The following is a 15,092-nucleotide window of genomic DNA, read 5'->3' on the forward strand; positions in this document are numbered from 1 at the left end:
GTGGCACCACCTCGTATTGTAATTAGGTGCCCTTGTGTTATCTGGTAGCCAGTTCAGGGTTGGAATTCACCATCCACTTGCGAAAATTAAAACCAGGTAGCTGGAGGCCAGTACCTCCAAAGAATGACAGAGAAAAGCGTGGCTCCTTCTTTGTATTTTGGCTCAGTTCCCGTCAAGATCCCTCCTAAATTAGGGTAAGTTTTTCTATTTTTTGCAGCTAAATAAAGGACCTGAGAAAGTGTTCAAAGGCCACTATACTCCTTCGCAATTTATTGTCTTTATTTTTCTCTAGTCCGCAGACATGGTCCTCAACGTCCATTCTCAAGGGTGCTTGGGTCACACATATTTACTCCCACTTTTGAGAGAGGGAAACTGAGACGCGTTTACTTGTTAGTCACAGGGTCTCTCAGCAGATTGGAGTAGAGGCGATCCTGCCAACCTCTTTGCCACCCACCCTCTGGCAGACACCACTCGGTTTCCCACCCCAGCCTCCTGGCTTGCAAGGCGTTGCAGTCCGCTCACCATCCTCCACGAGAAGCACTAGCCAGGCCGTGAAAGTCAAGGCGGCTGCAGACGTGCTGATGTGCTTGCAGCCCTGACCCCTGCCTGCGCTTTTCATCACCTTGGGAGAGTCCGAAAGGCTCACACAAGCTGGTGTGTGGCTTCCGTTGGCCTCTCCCTGGCCTTTGACCCCCGTGGTTAGGAATCAGTTACGGGCTAAGTTGGATGCACTCAATGTGGACCCTGGTTATTGGTGCTCGCACCAAGGCCGAACTGCAGACTTCTGCAGGGTCAGGAGGTCTGGGCTGTTCCCGTCTCCGAGGGAATCTCGGGGAAAGCAGGGCAGAGATGCACTCACCCGCCCACCCCCTCCCTCCCTTTCCATTTGTTCCGTAATAACTAGTCAGAGGTCACAGGCTGAAGACCCACAGGCCCCCTTGGCCCCACCGGCAGATGTGCTTGGTTTGGCCACCCAGTGTTTAGGAAAACTTTTACTTAGTTGCCAGTATTGAAAACTTGGGAGATTTCACAGAAAGAACATGATTTCTGGCTCCTCTTGACAAATCAGAAGATCCGGCTGCACCGAGCCCACTTTGAGTCCCAACAGCAATCAGGAGCAGCCCCCCAATTTAGAAAAAGATCCAGCACTCCCCATTCTCCTAGCCCCTCTCCTGCTGCCTGCTGCCCTCAGACTGGAGGTCTCCCCTCCTCCCCGAAGGATTCCCTTTTTTAGTTAGAAGACTAGCATGTGCTCCCAGGCCAGCAGGCAACGTGGCTTCACCTGCACAAACCTGGGGATCCTGCTATCTGATCATCTCCCCGCCCAAAGGGCCATGAGTCAACCATCGTGCTTAGTGTAAATGAGCCTTTGGAGGCGGCCTTCTCAACCTGGCATTCACCTGCTCCGACATGACTAATGCTGCTTTGGGGTATGTAAAATCGGTTTAAGGTGGAAGCAATAGCGTAAGTTTGCGCCGACAGTGCGCACTCTGCTGGGTGTCTCGTGCATTCTCCAACCAGGAGAACAGGGCAGCCCAGCACTCAGCATCGGCAGAAAGGCCCCCCACCTGGACAGGGGGACAAAGGGAGGGGTAGTGTCCCCAGAAGCCAGGACTAGGGCCACCTGATGGGAGCTGGAAGCATGAGGGCCTGTTAGCACAGTGGAGATGAAGCTATTGGGCAGGCAGGAGGAGTGAGCCTCTCTAGTAAAACAACAAAGGGACAGAGAAGGATCTGAGGTGCAGCCTCCCGAGACCAGCACAGTGAGGATACTGGTCATACCAGACCCCACTCTGCTTGCCATGGAACCAAGTCTGGATGAGATGGAGAAGTTCTGATGTTATGATCTAGAACATGTCACCACGTCCCTCAAGTGTTGACAGAGAGGCAGATGGCTGGTCAGCCTCTGCCAAAATGTTTTATTCTTCCTGACATCAGGAAAGAAAAAAGGTGTAAAGCCATGACTAGTAGGAGATAAGTGCCTAACATCAGATCTTGCGGGGAAATATGTTAAAGCCCATCACAGAAGCCAAGGCAGTTGTGTCTGCACCAGTTGACTGCAACCAGCCATGATCCAGAGGAGGTGAACTAACACAGCTGGAAGAGCAGCCTCTGCCTTCCTGAGACGCTGCAGAAAATGGGGCTTCCAGGAGAGTAGCTCAGCCTGGACCCCACAGACCAGCTCATCAGGGCCAGCAGCGGGAGGGTCCGACAGGAACCAGAAAGGACTCTGTAGGCGTTCCAGGCCAAGGCACCCGCGGCAGGGGCCTGTCTGGGGGTCAGGGTGGCCAACCAAGAGTAGTTTCAGAACTCGTGGGGAGAACCGTGAGTAATTACAGGAGTGGAGTGATAATAATTATTGTACTGAGTGGTTGCTATTACCAAGCACTGATGATCTAAGCACTTCATGTTGAATTAACTCAGTTATTTATTAATGTAATTCATTGACCGAGGCACTGCTGTTATTAGCCCCGTTTTTCTAATGTGAAACTGAAGCATTGGCTCTTTGGAACTTTCAGATTCCTTGTACTGGTCCTTTTGTCTTTCTTTTTAAACAGAAGACTAAAGGAGGGTTGTCCACTTTTTTAGTTTGCCAAGTAAGAGAGTCATTTCCAAGGGGAGAATCTATTTCCAATGTCCAGCTAAGGACATTGGGAAAAACCACTGCCATCTACTATCACCATTGCACCACAAAACAAAGAACATTTTCACCTTAAAAGAGTGAAAAGGACAGAGAAGTAATGAAGTAACTTGTTTAGGGTTGCACGAATGGTGAGCTGCCCCCAGAGGCTGATTGCCATTCTCTCTGTCCCCAAATCTGGTGAGGGGTCAGGTGACCATGCATTTACCTAAAAGAGAGAGCCTGAAAGGACACAGCCAGTGTGCCTGTGACTGAGGAGAGCTGATGAAATATGCTTCAGAAAAAAATGAATACTATCTTAGTAATTTATGGTGTATTTACACTGGGCACTAAGAAGAGTTGACTTTGGTTAATTTGTGTTGTGTACTTTCAACAAAAATGAACTTGGGTACCCCATCACTGTGTCTAGGAGAAGACTATAAAGATGAAGATGCCAAAGACTCGCCCTTCAAACAACCGAGGAGTCTGCTAGAGAACATAGGACACACGGGTTAGATGAACCACCACCTTATGATGTGTGTCTTGCTGAGGCGCAAGATAAAACTGGTGAGGGGGTTGGGGTTTCTAGTAACTTCTCTGTAAAGATGGGGATGATAATTGTCTCCACCTCATAGGATTACTGTGAGGGTTCAATGAAGTGTAGAAAATGCCAGAACAGCGCCTGGCCCGGAGTAAACACCCAGTCAATAGGAGCTGCTGGTGTGGTGTAGCTGAGGCTGTCATTATTGGCGTTACCGTTGTCATTGTCGCCGTCACCAAGGGCCCCATGCTATAGAGGCTAAGGAGGAATCATCAGACAGTAGAGCTGGTGGGATGTCCTAGCTCCAGGTCCACAAACCTTTCCATTTCTCCAACTGGGACTTTTTCTCTTTAAATAGAGGATTGTCCACTTTTTAGTTTGCCAAGTAAGAGTAATTTCCAGGGAGAGAGTACATTTCCAATGTCCAAATAAGGATATTGGGGAAAATACCTGCCATCTACTTCAGCATCACTCCATAAACTAAAGGGCACGCCAACACTGAAACAGGAGAAAGGACACGATTGCAGAGAAAAGGAAAGTCCTCTAAGCTGAGTAATCTTTTTTCCGAGAAAATGCAGCCTTCCCTGGTGCTCTTCTCTTCCCGCTTCAGCCTCAGCCTGGAGTTTGGGAACCAGTGTCCTCCATCATCCAAGCGCCCCTTCATTTCACACAGAAGTGGGACTGGGTTGGACTCGGGAACAGGTGGGGACCATGGCTAGGTGTTGAGTTGTGTTCCTTGATTTTGTTGACCGGTCCCTATTAGCAGCAGATGTATTTTGAATTCCCATTATGTGCAGGCACTCTCATGGTACTGGCCCCTCAGACGAGAATGACTCTGAAACAAGGGGCCTGGGGTCTGAAGACCTGGCTGTGCCCCACATGGTTGACCTTGGGCATCTCCCTTCACCTCTCAGGGCCTCAGGGTCCTCAGCTCTAAAATGAGCGATCCAGACAACGCTGGGGAGACCTTTTTTCCACCTCTAGCAGTCTGCGAGTCTCGAAGCCTCGGAGGGATTCAATATACCTTGCATTTCCAGGGCATCATTATTTCATTCTCTTCAAGCCTTTTCCAAGCCCTTTGATTGAAGCGAGCTGCCTTGACACTCTCTGAAAGCCCGGGGACCAACAAAGCCACTTTCCAGGCCCCCTGTTGTCGGCAAGTCCATGCTGGAGAATGACAGTGGCTGCGGTGCCCAGGCTGCAGCTCGATGGGTGCACTTGGCCACGTAGAGAGCAATGTAACTTACGTATCGCTGATCAAACCCATCGGCCTTACCTGTGCGCTCTGCTAGGCACCTGCTGGCTGCCTTCCCACGCTGGGAAGGGATCCCCAAGCCAGCCAGTGGAGCCCTGCCTTTGCTTGTGATGTTTATGCCACCACCTCAGAGAGAAGGCTCGGCCCTGCTGGGGTGAGTGTCCCCATGAGGCCCAGATAGACACCGGCCTGGGGGAACACAAGCCTGGAGGGCTTGAGGAGGCAGCTTCTTCCAGGCCTCCCACCTCCCCCTTCTCCCCAGCCCCATGGAGTTTCCCAGGAAGTTTCCCAGGCAGCCGCTTGGCCTCTGATGACTGTCCTCCTGCCTCTCACCTTCCCTGAAATGCCATCTCCTTTCACATAATTATTTGCCAGCTGCACGCATGGCCAGGACTTTCTGTTTTCAAAGTGCTTTATAATCTTAAATGAACTAATCCTCTCCTCCCTGGGTGGGTGCTGAGCTGGCTGGTTGTGCTAGGGAGGAAACTGAAACTCAAGTGTCATGGAGTGACTCGCTCCATGCCACCCCAGGCAAAGCCAGGGTTGTGGGCACAAAACAAATTGTCTTGGCTGGCATTGCTCTCATTATGGCCTTTGTTGTCAGGCTTCTGTAATTGATTGCTCATTGTGACACTGTAAGCTCCCACAGGGCAGGGACTCCCGGTTTCCTTTTTCCTTCAGTCGGAGGGACTTGGCCAGACCTGCCATGGCCATGTGCGCACGGTCCAAGGAACACCATGTCCTCCGGCGCAGGAGGGCCGGCCTTAGAGAGCTTTTTACTCTTAAACCAGGAGTGGGCAAACCACAGGTAACAGGCCCAGTCTAGCTCACTAGCTCACTGTTCTTATATGGCCCATGGGACAGAAATGGCTTTTACATTTTTAAATGGTTGGGGGGAAAGTCAAAAGGAGAATATGGATTGACATGTAAAAATTACTTGAAATTCAAATCCCAGTGTCTGTCAATAAAGTTTTATTAGAATGCAGTCCTACTCACCCACTGACGTTGTCCACAGCTGCTTTTGCACAGGGCAACACTGAGTAGTTACAACAGGGACTGTAGGTTCCACGAGGCCTAAAATATTTACTGTTTTGGGTTGAATTGTGTTCTTTCTTCCTCACTCCTGCCCCCCAAATTTTACGTTGAGCCCTAACCCCTAGTGGCTGAGAATGGGACCTTATTTGGAAATAGGGTCTTTGTAGGTAGAATTAGTTAAGATGAGGCATGCTGCAGTAGGGTGGTCCCCTAACCCAGTGAGACTGGTGTCCTTTTCAGAAGAGGAAATGCACACACAGGGAGGACACCATGTGAGGGTGAGAGCAAAGATTTGGGGCGGGGCTTGGAAGCCAAGCAACCTCAAAGATGACCAGCAAACCCCCAGGGGCTGGGAGAGACTCCCTCACCCTTGGGAGGAACCAGTCTGCCAACAGCTCCATCTCAGACTTCCAGCCTCTAGAACTGCAAGAGAATACATTTCTGTCATTTAAGCTGCCCAGTTTGTGGAACTTTGTGATGGCAGCCCTAGCAAACTAATGAATTTACAGTTTGATCTTTTATGGGTAAAGCTTGCTGATTCCTATTAAGCTAAGTGGAAATTTGAAAATGTGATAAAACTACTCTGACCTCACTCAGGACCTAACCTGGGTTTGCTGGGGCTCAGGTACTGGCTCCCGTGTCCTCACTTCCTTGCTGAAGAGCATGCTCATTTCGCCACCTGTCAAACCTTAATTCTCCTGTGTCCTATTTCCTTAGGCCCCCTGGGTAACTGACTACTCCGAACTAGGTCGGTTAATGCAGACTGTTAATGGTGGAGCTGACTTAGTAAGTTGGCCCAGAGATAACATCTGGTCTCCTTCCTATTTTAAATACATTATCCCAGAGGCAGGAGTCTTGTAGGACATGCCCCCTCAGTTCCCTCATCTCACATGGCTTTGGGCAGCCTCCTGCTCCGCTCGGGATTAGAAATTCTCACTCTTGAGATAGAAGAAGGAACAGCTCTGGAAGACTGAGCCCATAGCTGTCTGCAAAGCTCTCACAGAATCGGGCTGGAGCTTCCTGTCCTTCATACAGATCCAGCAATCGTGTGATGCAGCAATGGGGAAACAGGTGGAGACCTGGAGAATAGTCACCATGAAGGCTAAGACAAGATGGCCGGTCTATAGCCTGGTCTAGATCCTAGAACTCTGTGCATTTGTGTCCTGGGGCTGTAGTAACAAAGTACCATAAACTAGGTGGCCTAAAACAGAAATGTCTTCTCTCATAGCTCGGAGGCTTGAAGTCTGAAATGAAGGAGTCGGCAGGGCCATGCTCCCTCCAAAGAGTCTAGGGAAGGACCCTTCCTTGTATCTTCCAGCTTTCGGTCGCCCCAGGCATTCCTTGGCTTGTGGCAGTATCACTCAATCTCTGCATCTGACTCCACCTGCCCTTCTTCTCTGTGTGTGTCTCTGTGTCCTCTCTTCTTATAAGATCACCAGTCATTAGATCTAGGGCCGACCCTACATCCAGGGTGATCTTATCTCAAGATCTTTAACAAATTACATCTGCAAAGACCCTGTTTTCAAATAAGGTCATGTTCTGAGGTTCTAGGTGGACATGAATTTGGAGGGCGACACTATTCAACTCAGTACCATGGGTGAGGTTGAAAGTGAGAGAAGTCCCAACCAAACTCCAGAACCAGGAGCAGGCATGTGACTTAAGCAAGTCCAATAGAGTGAATCTCAGAAGCTTTGCTGGGAATGCTGGGTCATCTGGCTCCTGCAACTGGAAAGTTTAAATGTGACTCTTCAGGTATCAGGCCCACAGCAGGATCTAGGGGCTCGAAAGATGCCTTCAGAACCTGTCTCTTTTCCCCATCTCTGGCCTCTGTGTTGCTCTGTGTTGGCCTCCTTCAGGCAGATTCCCCTTCTGCATGGCAATAAGAGTGGCCCCCAGCAGCTCTAAGTTCCCGTTTTCCCCACAGTCAATCCTAGTAGAGAGAGGACATTTTTCTTGGCTTTCCAGGGAAAATCCTCAAAGGACTCTGTCTGGCTTGGGTGGCATCCAATTCCTGAACAAATGGTTGTGCGGGATAGAGAGCTGTAAGTAGCTGGGCCATATGTCCCCAGGTGGCATCACAGAATGGGGAAGCCCCCCCTTGAATTCCTGGGGTGAGGCTGGGGATTCCTCCCACAGATGCAGGACCTATGAGACCTTGAGTGGGCATTACCAGGTGACACAGTAACCACACAACTCTAGCTCAGAGGTAACCATGGGCCCAGTTTTGAAAATAATTCTTCAAATTGAAGTTGGTGTTAGAGGCTGCTAACAATAACCCATTTTCTCTGTTATTTTTATTTCTATCAACTAACACTGAATTGGATATAGACCTTGGAGAGCCCTTCCATGGGCCCTTGTCTTGGGGAAGTTTCCAGAGAGATACAGGTATAGGTTCCTTTGCACAGCGTTTATGTCTTGCTCTCTTGGATGCTAACTGTCCTGCCCATTGTTACTGTCAGAACCCAAAGGTGGGCATCATTATTCAGGCCTGTCAGCATGCAGGAAAAGCATGTCCAGGACGGGCCCTGAACCTGTGGAGTGTCACACGCTCTCCAGCTAATGAATGTAGGCTTATAAAAGGGCTTGGACACTACCGGCATCCTTAATAGGAGGATGGCTAATAATAGCTCCCTCCCAAAGCCCTGCTTGTCTATAAGCAGCGCTTGGAAACCAGGAAGAGTACCACCTAAACCTTGGGGGAGCATGTGGAGGTAGAGTCTCTCATTCATGCATTCAGCAAGTTTGTGGTTTTGGGTTCTTTATGCCAAGCTCTGTTTTAGGCAATGGGAATGTAAAAGACAAAGGAGATTCAAACCCAAGAAGGTCCACTTTTTATTGGAGAACGCTGCATAAAAACAGAAAATCCTAAAACTATATGGGATAAAACTATATGGGAAGTGTAGTGGTAAGAGAGATGCACAGGGAAACATAAGCGCAAAAGAGGGGCGTGGTCAGGAAATTCTTCTTGGAAGAGGTGGGGAAAATAGATCAAAGACCTGGTTTTGAAATCAAGGTGACTCCCCAAAAAATGCTTTTTGGTTGCAAATAACAGAAGACCTAACTCAAGCCAACTTGAAAAATAATTTATTTTCTCATGTAACTAAAAGGTCAAAGGAAGGGTGGTTTGATATCGAGGTTCATCATATCTTCAGGACTTAGATTCCATTTCTCTGACATTCTTTAATCTACTATCCTCCATGGATCAGTTTCTTTCTTAGGCTGATTTTCCTCAAGGAAACAAAATGGCTGCAGCAGGTCCAGGCCTAACATCCATCACCACACGGTCCAGATGACCCAGTATTGCAGTCAGACCTTCTGAGATTCACTCTATTAGACTGGCTGAAGTCACATGCCTGCTCCAGTCACTGGCCGAGGGCATGGAACACATTGACCATCTTAGCCGAGGTCACAGCTCTACCCCTGGAGAAAGGCTAGTGTCAAATGTGTGGAATTGATAAATGAATGCAACCACATGTCTGCTGTACATGGGAAGCAGAGTGCCTAGCTGAGCCTTCTGAAACATCATGTGTGATCCCATCGCTCATCAGCACACCGGCATTGGGTACAGCTAGAGGAAACTCCATAGTCTTCAGTAAAAGAGGTGTTATGACCAAATACGAACAGAAGAGGACCCCAGCTTTTGAAAACCAAGAGGCAAAAGGCTGTTTCTTAAAGGAAAGAAGTCCTACCTACCCTCATCATACCTTGGCTTCTGGAATACATTAAACCAGAGCCTCACTTGGCTTGGCCAAACACCCATCTTGTTGGAGAAGGGGGACAGTAGTGGATCACTCAGGAGAGTTGCGGTGACAGACAACCCCCAAATCTCATTGGCTTAGTACACATCCACAGTGAGTCCAGGGCAATATCCCTCCATGTGATGACTCCGGGATTGAGAGAGAAGGGATCTCCACCATTCTCTAACTGCACTCCTGGGACCTACAGCCTCCTACACCAGAACAGCAATGGTAGAGTCAGCTGGAGAGTCAAACACTGGAAGTGACACCCAGCACTTTTGCTCACATTTCATTGACCAAAACAAGTCACATGGCCACACTGAACATAGAGGGGTAGGTAAGGGCAGTCTGTGCCTAGAAGTAGAGAACTAGTTGTGCAGGATAGAGAGCTGTAAGTAGCTGGGCCTGCCTGGGCCATATGTCCCAGGCTGGTAACGCCTGCTACAGTGGAATTCTTGGCTCCTCAAGCGAGAGCAGAGAACTGTGCCAGGTGCCTCGCTGGCCCACTGCACATTAACCAGTCTTCTGTGACTCCCGCTGCCACACGCAGCTTGTTTCCAGAGGGGGAGGAGACTGGCAATGGAAAGATTAGCCCCTCCTTGGGTTCCTGCATAGGATCAGTATTTTCAATAGTACTTTGTGAGTTCAGCCTCAAAGTAAATGGTTAATTCATCTTGTATCAACAGCACTGTGATTCATAATGTAAACTTGGAGAATCCTTGATGTTTTGGGCCCACATTCCTTTTAATTTGGCTCTGCATTCTTTTAAAGCCACAGTGTGCTCACTTAATAGAAGGCAGCATGCAAATGCACAAGTTTTTGCCTGGAGGCAATTTAGCCTGGCTGGTTCAATGGATGTCTTCTTTCAAGTGTATATTCTTTCTTAAATTATTTACTGGGTAAACACACTTTGCATTTTCAAAAGGGAGATTAAGACTGCTTGCTGCATACCTAGTTGAACATAAATCCCACCCCACACTCCTGCCCAAAGTTAAGGAGGAAGATTCCTTAGGCTCCCCCAAAGTTTCTTCTCTGGCTCAGTAGCTGGGAACCCCTCTCCCTGGCTGTTTTTCAGATTCTCCCCAACTCGGCCTTCCTCCTGCACCGACAGCAGTGCCTGCCTGCCAGCCTGCAGGCTTCCTCACAGATGGGCCCCCCATGGCAGGATTTGTCTTCTCTGCCCCCAGGGGAGCTCTGTCTACTCAAGGGCCCCCGCCACCCTTCTTTCTCGTCCTCAGAGATGCTGTATCTACCCAACACCTTTGAGACCCAAAGCTGGGTTGATGGCCTGGCCAGAGTCAAGCTTACTTGCCACTCTGTCTGCTCCAACTCTCTTTGTGCCTTGTAACCCACTTGTCCCAAGTATCTGCCAGCCTCTGGTTTGAAAGCAAATGCTTTCTCCTGCCAACCTCCTCCGGCCAGCACAAGCCTCACTTCCATGAGGACCATCCCTTCTCCCAGCTTTACAGAGAAGACCCAGTAGTGCTCTGAAAATGCACGATGGTATGGAGTTCCGGGGTTTACTACAAAGTTTTTGTTAAAGATTTGTTATTGACTTTTAGAAAGGGAGAGGCAGAAAGAGAGAAACATCGATGTGAGAGCATAACATCAATCTGCTGCCTCCTGCACGCCCCCTACCAGGGATTGAGCCTGCAATTTAGGCATGTGCTCTGACTGGGAATTGAACCGGCAACCTTTCGATGCACCAGAAAACACCCAACCAACTGAGCCACACCAGCCAGGGCTACTTCAACTTTTAACTTTAAGCCTGGGCTTTTCCTGCAAATTAAATTTGCCCAGATCTTCATTCTCCCTTGAATGGAAGGGTGACGATTTTAGGGCTGCATTCTTTCATCATCCTCTGGACAGTTCAGTGTGTCAGTAACTGTGTGGCACGCTGGGGCTGGAGAGGCAACTGTGGACCCACCAAGGAGGCAATGGGCAATTCAGTCTTTCTGATTGTGACCCAGGACATCTGTCTTAGGATGGGGTGTCTGGTGAGTGAACTAAAGATACGAGCTGTTAGGAAAGATCAAGGGTGCTGTTCACTCCTCTTTGCCTTGAGGTGAGGGAAGCCCAATTAGGAAGTCCAGAGAAGAGCTGAGGATTTAGGATTCCTATGCATTTGTTTTCCTAACCGTGCCTCAGATTGAACAAGTAACGTCCACAGTTAATCCTTTATAAATGAGCAGCATGGATGCCTTGGGGCCCTCAACCCACAAATAAAATGGCTGTCAACCAAGAGACATGCTACCAAATAGTATGTAAGGCAGAATTTTAAAGAGTTTTCATGCTTTTAATCTGTTTCACTGCTGAGTTTCAATTTTGCTGACTTCCTTTGCAAGTCTGATGTGGGTGACTGTGGTAAATAGAGACTGTGACAATGACTTGGGCAAACAGGATGTGTAGGGACTGTTCTGAAGACTTATGCCCCTTCCAGAGAAAAGGGGAGAAAATCAATTTGAGTTTTAAATCAAGCTACCAACTAGCACCAATCAGTGTTCATAATTAGCCCCACTTTACCAAGCCGTGAAGTCCTGTTCTTATTTATTTTGGGGGCAGAGAATCTTCCTGCCTCCTGAGTAAATATGGCCTGTTAAGTCTGAATTAGCTGTCATCGCAGAAGAATTAATGCCGGGGCACAGCCTTTCTAGTGGGGAAGGGAAGAAATAAACGAGACAGATCTTAGCTGAGCCGTACGTGATGAATGAGGACCGAGCAGATCATTCATCTCCTTCCAGGAAAGTGGACACAGGCACTAAAGCAGTTTTGCGGAAGACGTGTCAGCAAATGTGATCATTTTGTAACCTGTCAGGAGGAGAGGGAGCAAGTCCTTCCAAGTGGCAAAAGGGAGTGGGCCTGTCTGATGTGTCGGTCTCCATCCATCCATTTAGGTTTGGGCAAGAAGGGGGTGGGCAAGGAGGAGTCTGACTGAAACCATAAAGGTGTCGTCATCCTTCCAAGAAAGAAACTCATCCCGAAGCTAGAAAAGGCTGTGAACATCCTGCAAAGATTTCTTCTGGAAGATGTGATGTAGAAGGGTGGGGTTTCTGTTAAGCTAGGCGCCTGGCTAGTCCCACCTAGCTCTTTTGATGGACACCCATCAGAAGATCTAGTGATCTGTGTCAAGACTAAGACAGCAGACCTTTCTGTGCTTCATATTTGGAGGATGGGCAGATGGGGTTTGCTACAGGGTCTTAGCTGGGTGGACAGCCAGCTAGCCTGCCAACCACTCTCCATTTTTCTGTGGTTGGTTATGTGGGAATGAGCATGGGCGAGGCAGTTTGACCTCAGTTCCCTTTGAAGCTCTCAGCAAAGCATTCCGATGTTCGACCTCCTTTCTCAGTATGAGGTAGCAAATTATGAAACAGTTTCATCAAAAGCTCTGTGCAGGCATCTTGGAGCGGGTCTCTCTACTCCGATTCTCCTCAGTACCCCATCAGCATTTGGCAAAGCCAGAGCTGAGGGGGTTGGAGTCTCTGGAGATGAGAAACCACCAACCTAAACCTACGAAGCACTTGGGTACTTGGTATTATTTCTCATTTCCATCTTTTTTTGTTATGGAGCAAATGTAATGTTTCCTCTTGGCGTCACGGAGTGTGAGCCCCAGTGACAGATGACAGTTTCCCAGCCTGAGCTGCAAGCTTGACACTTGCCTCTTAATCCTGTCCTTTTCTTCCTACGTCTCTTTTTTACTTTTCCTCGGGTGTTTTTGTACAGGTGAGTACCTTACTGACATATGTTTCCTTGGAGTCTATTACCTTAACCGGAAACACTGCCAAAAAAAATGAGGCTTGTCTCACATGTTGAATTAAAAAAAAGATGCTATCACTTAAAGATCACCACATGGCACTCTGAACCCAGAAAGCCAATCGGTTCACCGGAGCTTCGCAGGAAGATTTCTCCTGGTGCAGCGTTACAGTCACTGTGGAGTTATACATTTCCTTGTGGATCATTTGTAGAACCAAAAAGCTGTATGGTTGTACACGTGACCACACACACACAGGCACATGCCCACACACACCGGGCTCCCCACCCCATCCTGTGAAGCCATCGTTTGATTAGCCAACTTGATCTTCGATGGTCTTTGTCAGAATGTCCTCCGATCATCTGTGTGAGTTTCTCTCTCCTTTGCTGTCTCCTAGAATCATCCAGAACCGCATCCTGGTTGTCGTCCTGGCCGTCATCCTGGTCGTCACCATCCTGATGGCCATCGCTTTTTCTGTCAGAAGACACTGATGTATCGGCTTGTCCTTGATAAACAGCAACAGCGGCTTGTTCTGAGTAATTAAGACAAAATGGTCACATGAATCATTCTTTTGCACTGACAGGCCCTGAATGACCCTCCCTCCCTCTCACCACTGTTCAGCTGGAGTGCAGAGAGTGTAAAAATATTTTTTATTCTTATTTGCATGTGGGTTGGTGTCCTTTTCTAGGTTTGTCTTCACCCAGATTTGTTTTTTATAGGGGAAGGTGAGGGTTTATTTGCCTTTTGGTAATTTCACCTACTGACCAAAATAGCCTTGGTGACAGTCTTCCTTGCCCTGTGGACATGTCAGGGGTCATGGTTTGGGAGAGGGCATAATAAGTCTGTCACTGGGGCTTCTGATGGGCTGTGCTGTTTGTCACACACCTCTTGTCACCAAATTGCCCTTCTGTGATGTCCAAGGCTAAAAATGCAGAGAAAAGCAGGGATCAGAGCCAGTGACCAGATTCAGCTCACCAGCCCTGTTCCCACCCTAGCATAATGAACATAGTCAACCCGCCTGAGTGCTTTCATTGTAAAGGTGGGCAGTTAACGTCAGTTGTGCAGGAAATTGACTTAGCACTTTCTCTGTTTTTCTATGCGTAATTTTTTTTTACACCCAAGAATATTTTTGCTGAGCCTGCCCAATATCCACTTTTCACAACTTTGATTACTGGCTACAAGAAATATTTCCATACCTTCCCCAAATCCCAGACTCCCCAGAATTTGCTGGCAGAGCGAGCCCTGGCTCCGTATTTAATTGTGACCTCCTCTCCCCTGACCTGTGTAAGCATTCCTGTATCCTTTCGGTTTTAATATTTGCGCTGCCAAAAGCAGCCCTCATACATGCAAAAGGTCTGACAAGGTTCTCTCCACATCCATTCCGGTATGTAAAGAGAACATGAATATTTCAGGAAGAGCAAGAACATGACTCCGTCAGTGTGAAATTTCAAATGTGATTATAAATATGGTAGAGTCCTATAGGGTGATCCACTAGGAATAAACTTTGTGGAAAATGTGTGATAACCTTCTTTAAAAGAAAAGGGATTGCAGCGCGTTGCAAAGAGACAGCTTGGGTTTTTCACTAACAAATGTCGGCACAGCCTTCCTGAATTCACGATGTATTCAAACCTCTAACGGGCTTTGTGATTTTCTTTGGTTTCTCTCTGTCCGTGGTAACTGGGAATAGCGTTCAAAATGAGTTCATTTATGATGAGCTTCGAGTTGCCCAAGCTGAGGTCATTTTCCCCCTAGTCATGAAGCAAAGCGTGTGTTTCTTTAAGACTTCATAGGCACTTACAGGGTCCACACTGTCTTTTGAATATAATTGGAAGCTCTGAGTCCTTGAAAAGCAAACCCATTCTCTTCATAAAAAATGCTAACCACCTGTGCCCATGGCTGGAGATCACCTAGATGCAGCACTTCATATATTTTCCCCCCAACTCAGAAGAGAACCATTATGGTTTAGGGAGGAAATGCAGAATGGCAAAATCCACCAGAGAAATCCTGTTCCGATAAATCATTTAGTATTGTGTAAAGAGAGCTGCAGCCTTTACTTTGTGGGGATGGTGTGAGATTTTGCCAGAGCGAAACAGGCCAACCAAGGAGTGGGAAGGCTGTACTGATTTTCCCATCGGCTTAAGGGATCCACTCAGCGA

At 48.2% G+C, this 15,092-nt stretch overlaps 1 protein-coding gene across 1 annotated transcript in view; it reads left to right on the forward strand.

Annotated features, from left to right (window-relative positions):
- The window catches only part of VTI1A (vesicle transport through interaction with t-SNAREs 1A), a 278,749-nt gene extending 264,297 nt beyond the window's left edge, over positions 1–14,452 (forward strand). The window contains exon 8 of the mRNA XM_016212143.2: positions 13,334–14,452. Within this exon, the coding sequence (XP_016067629.1) occupies positions 13,334–13,427 (94 nt within the window). The 3' untranslated portion in view covers positions 13,428–14,452. The remainder of the gene's footprint in view (positions 1–13,333) is intronic.
- The last annotated feature ends 640 nt before the right edge of the window (positions 14,453–15,092 follow it).

The sequence above is a fragment of the Miniopterus natalensis genome, chromosome 14 (assembly GCF_054644295.1).
Source record: "Miniopterus natalensis isolate mMinNat1 chromosome 14, mMinNat1.hap1, whole genome shotgun sequence".
Lineage (NCBI taxonomy): Eukaryota > Metazoa > Chordata > Mammalia > Chiroptera > Miniopteridae > Miniopterus > Miniopterus natalensis.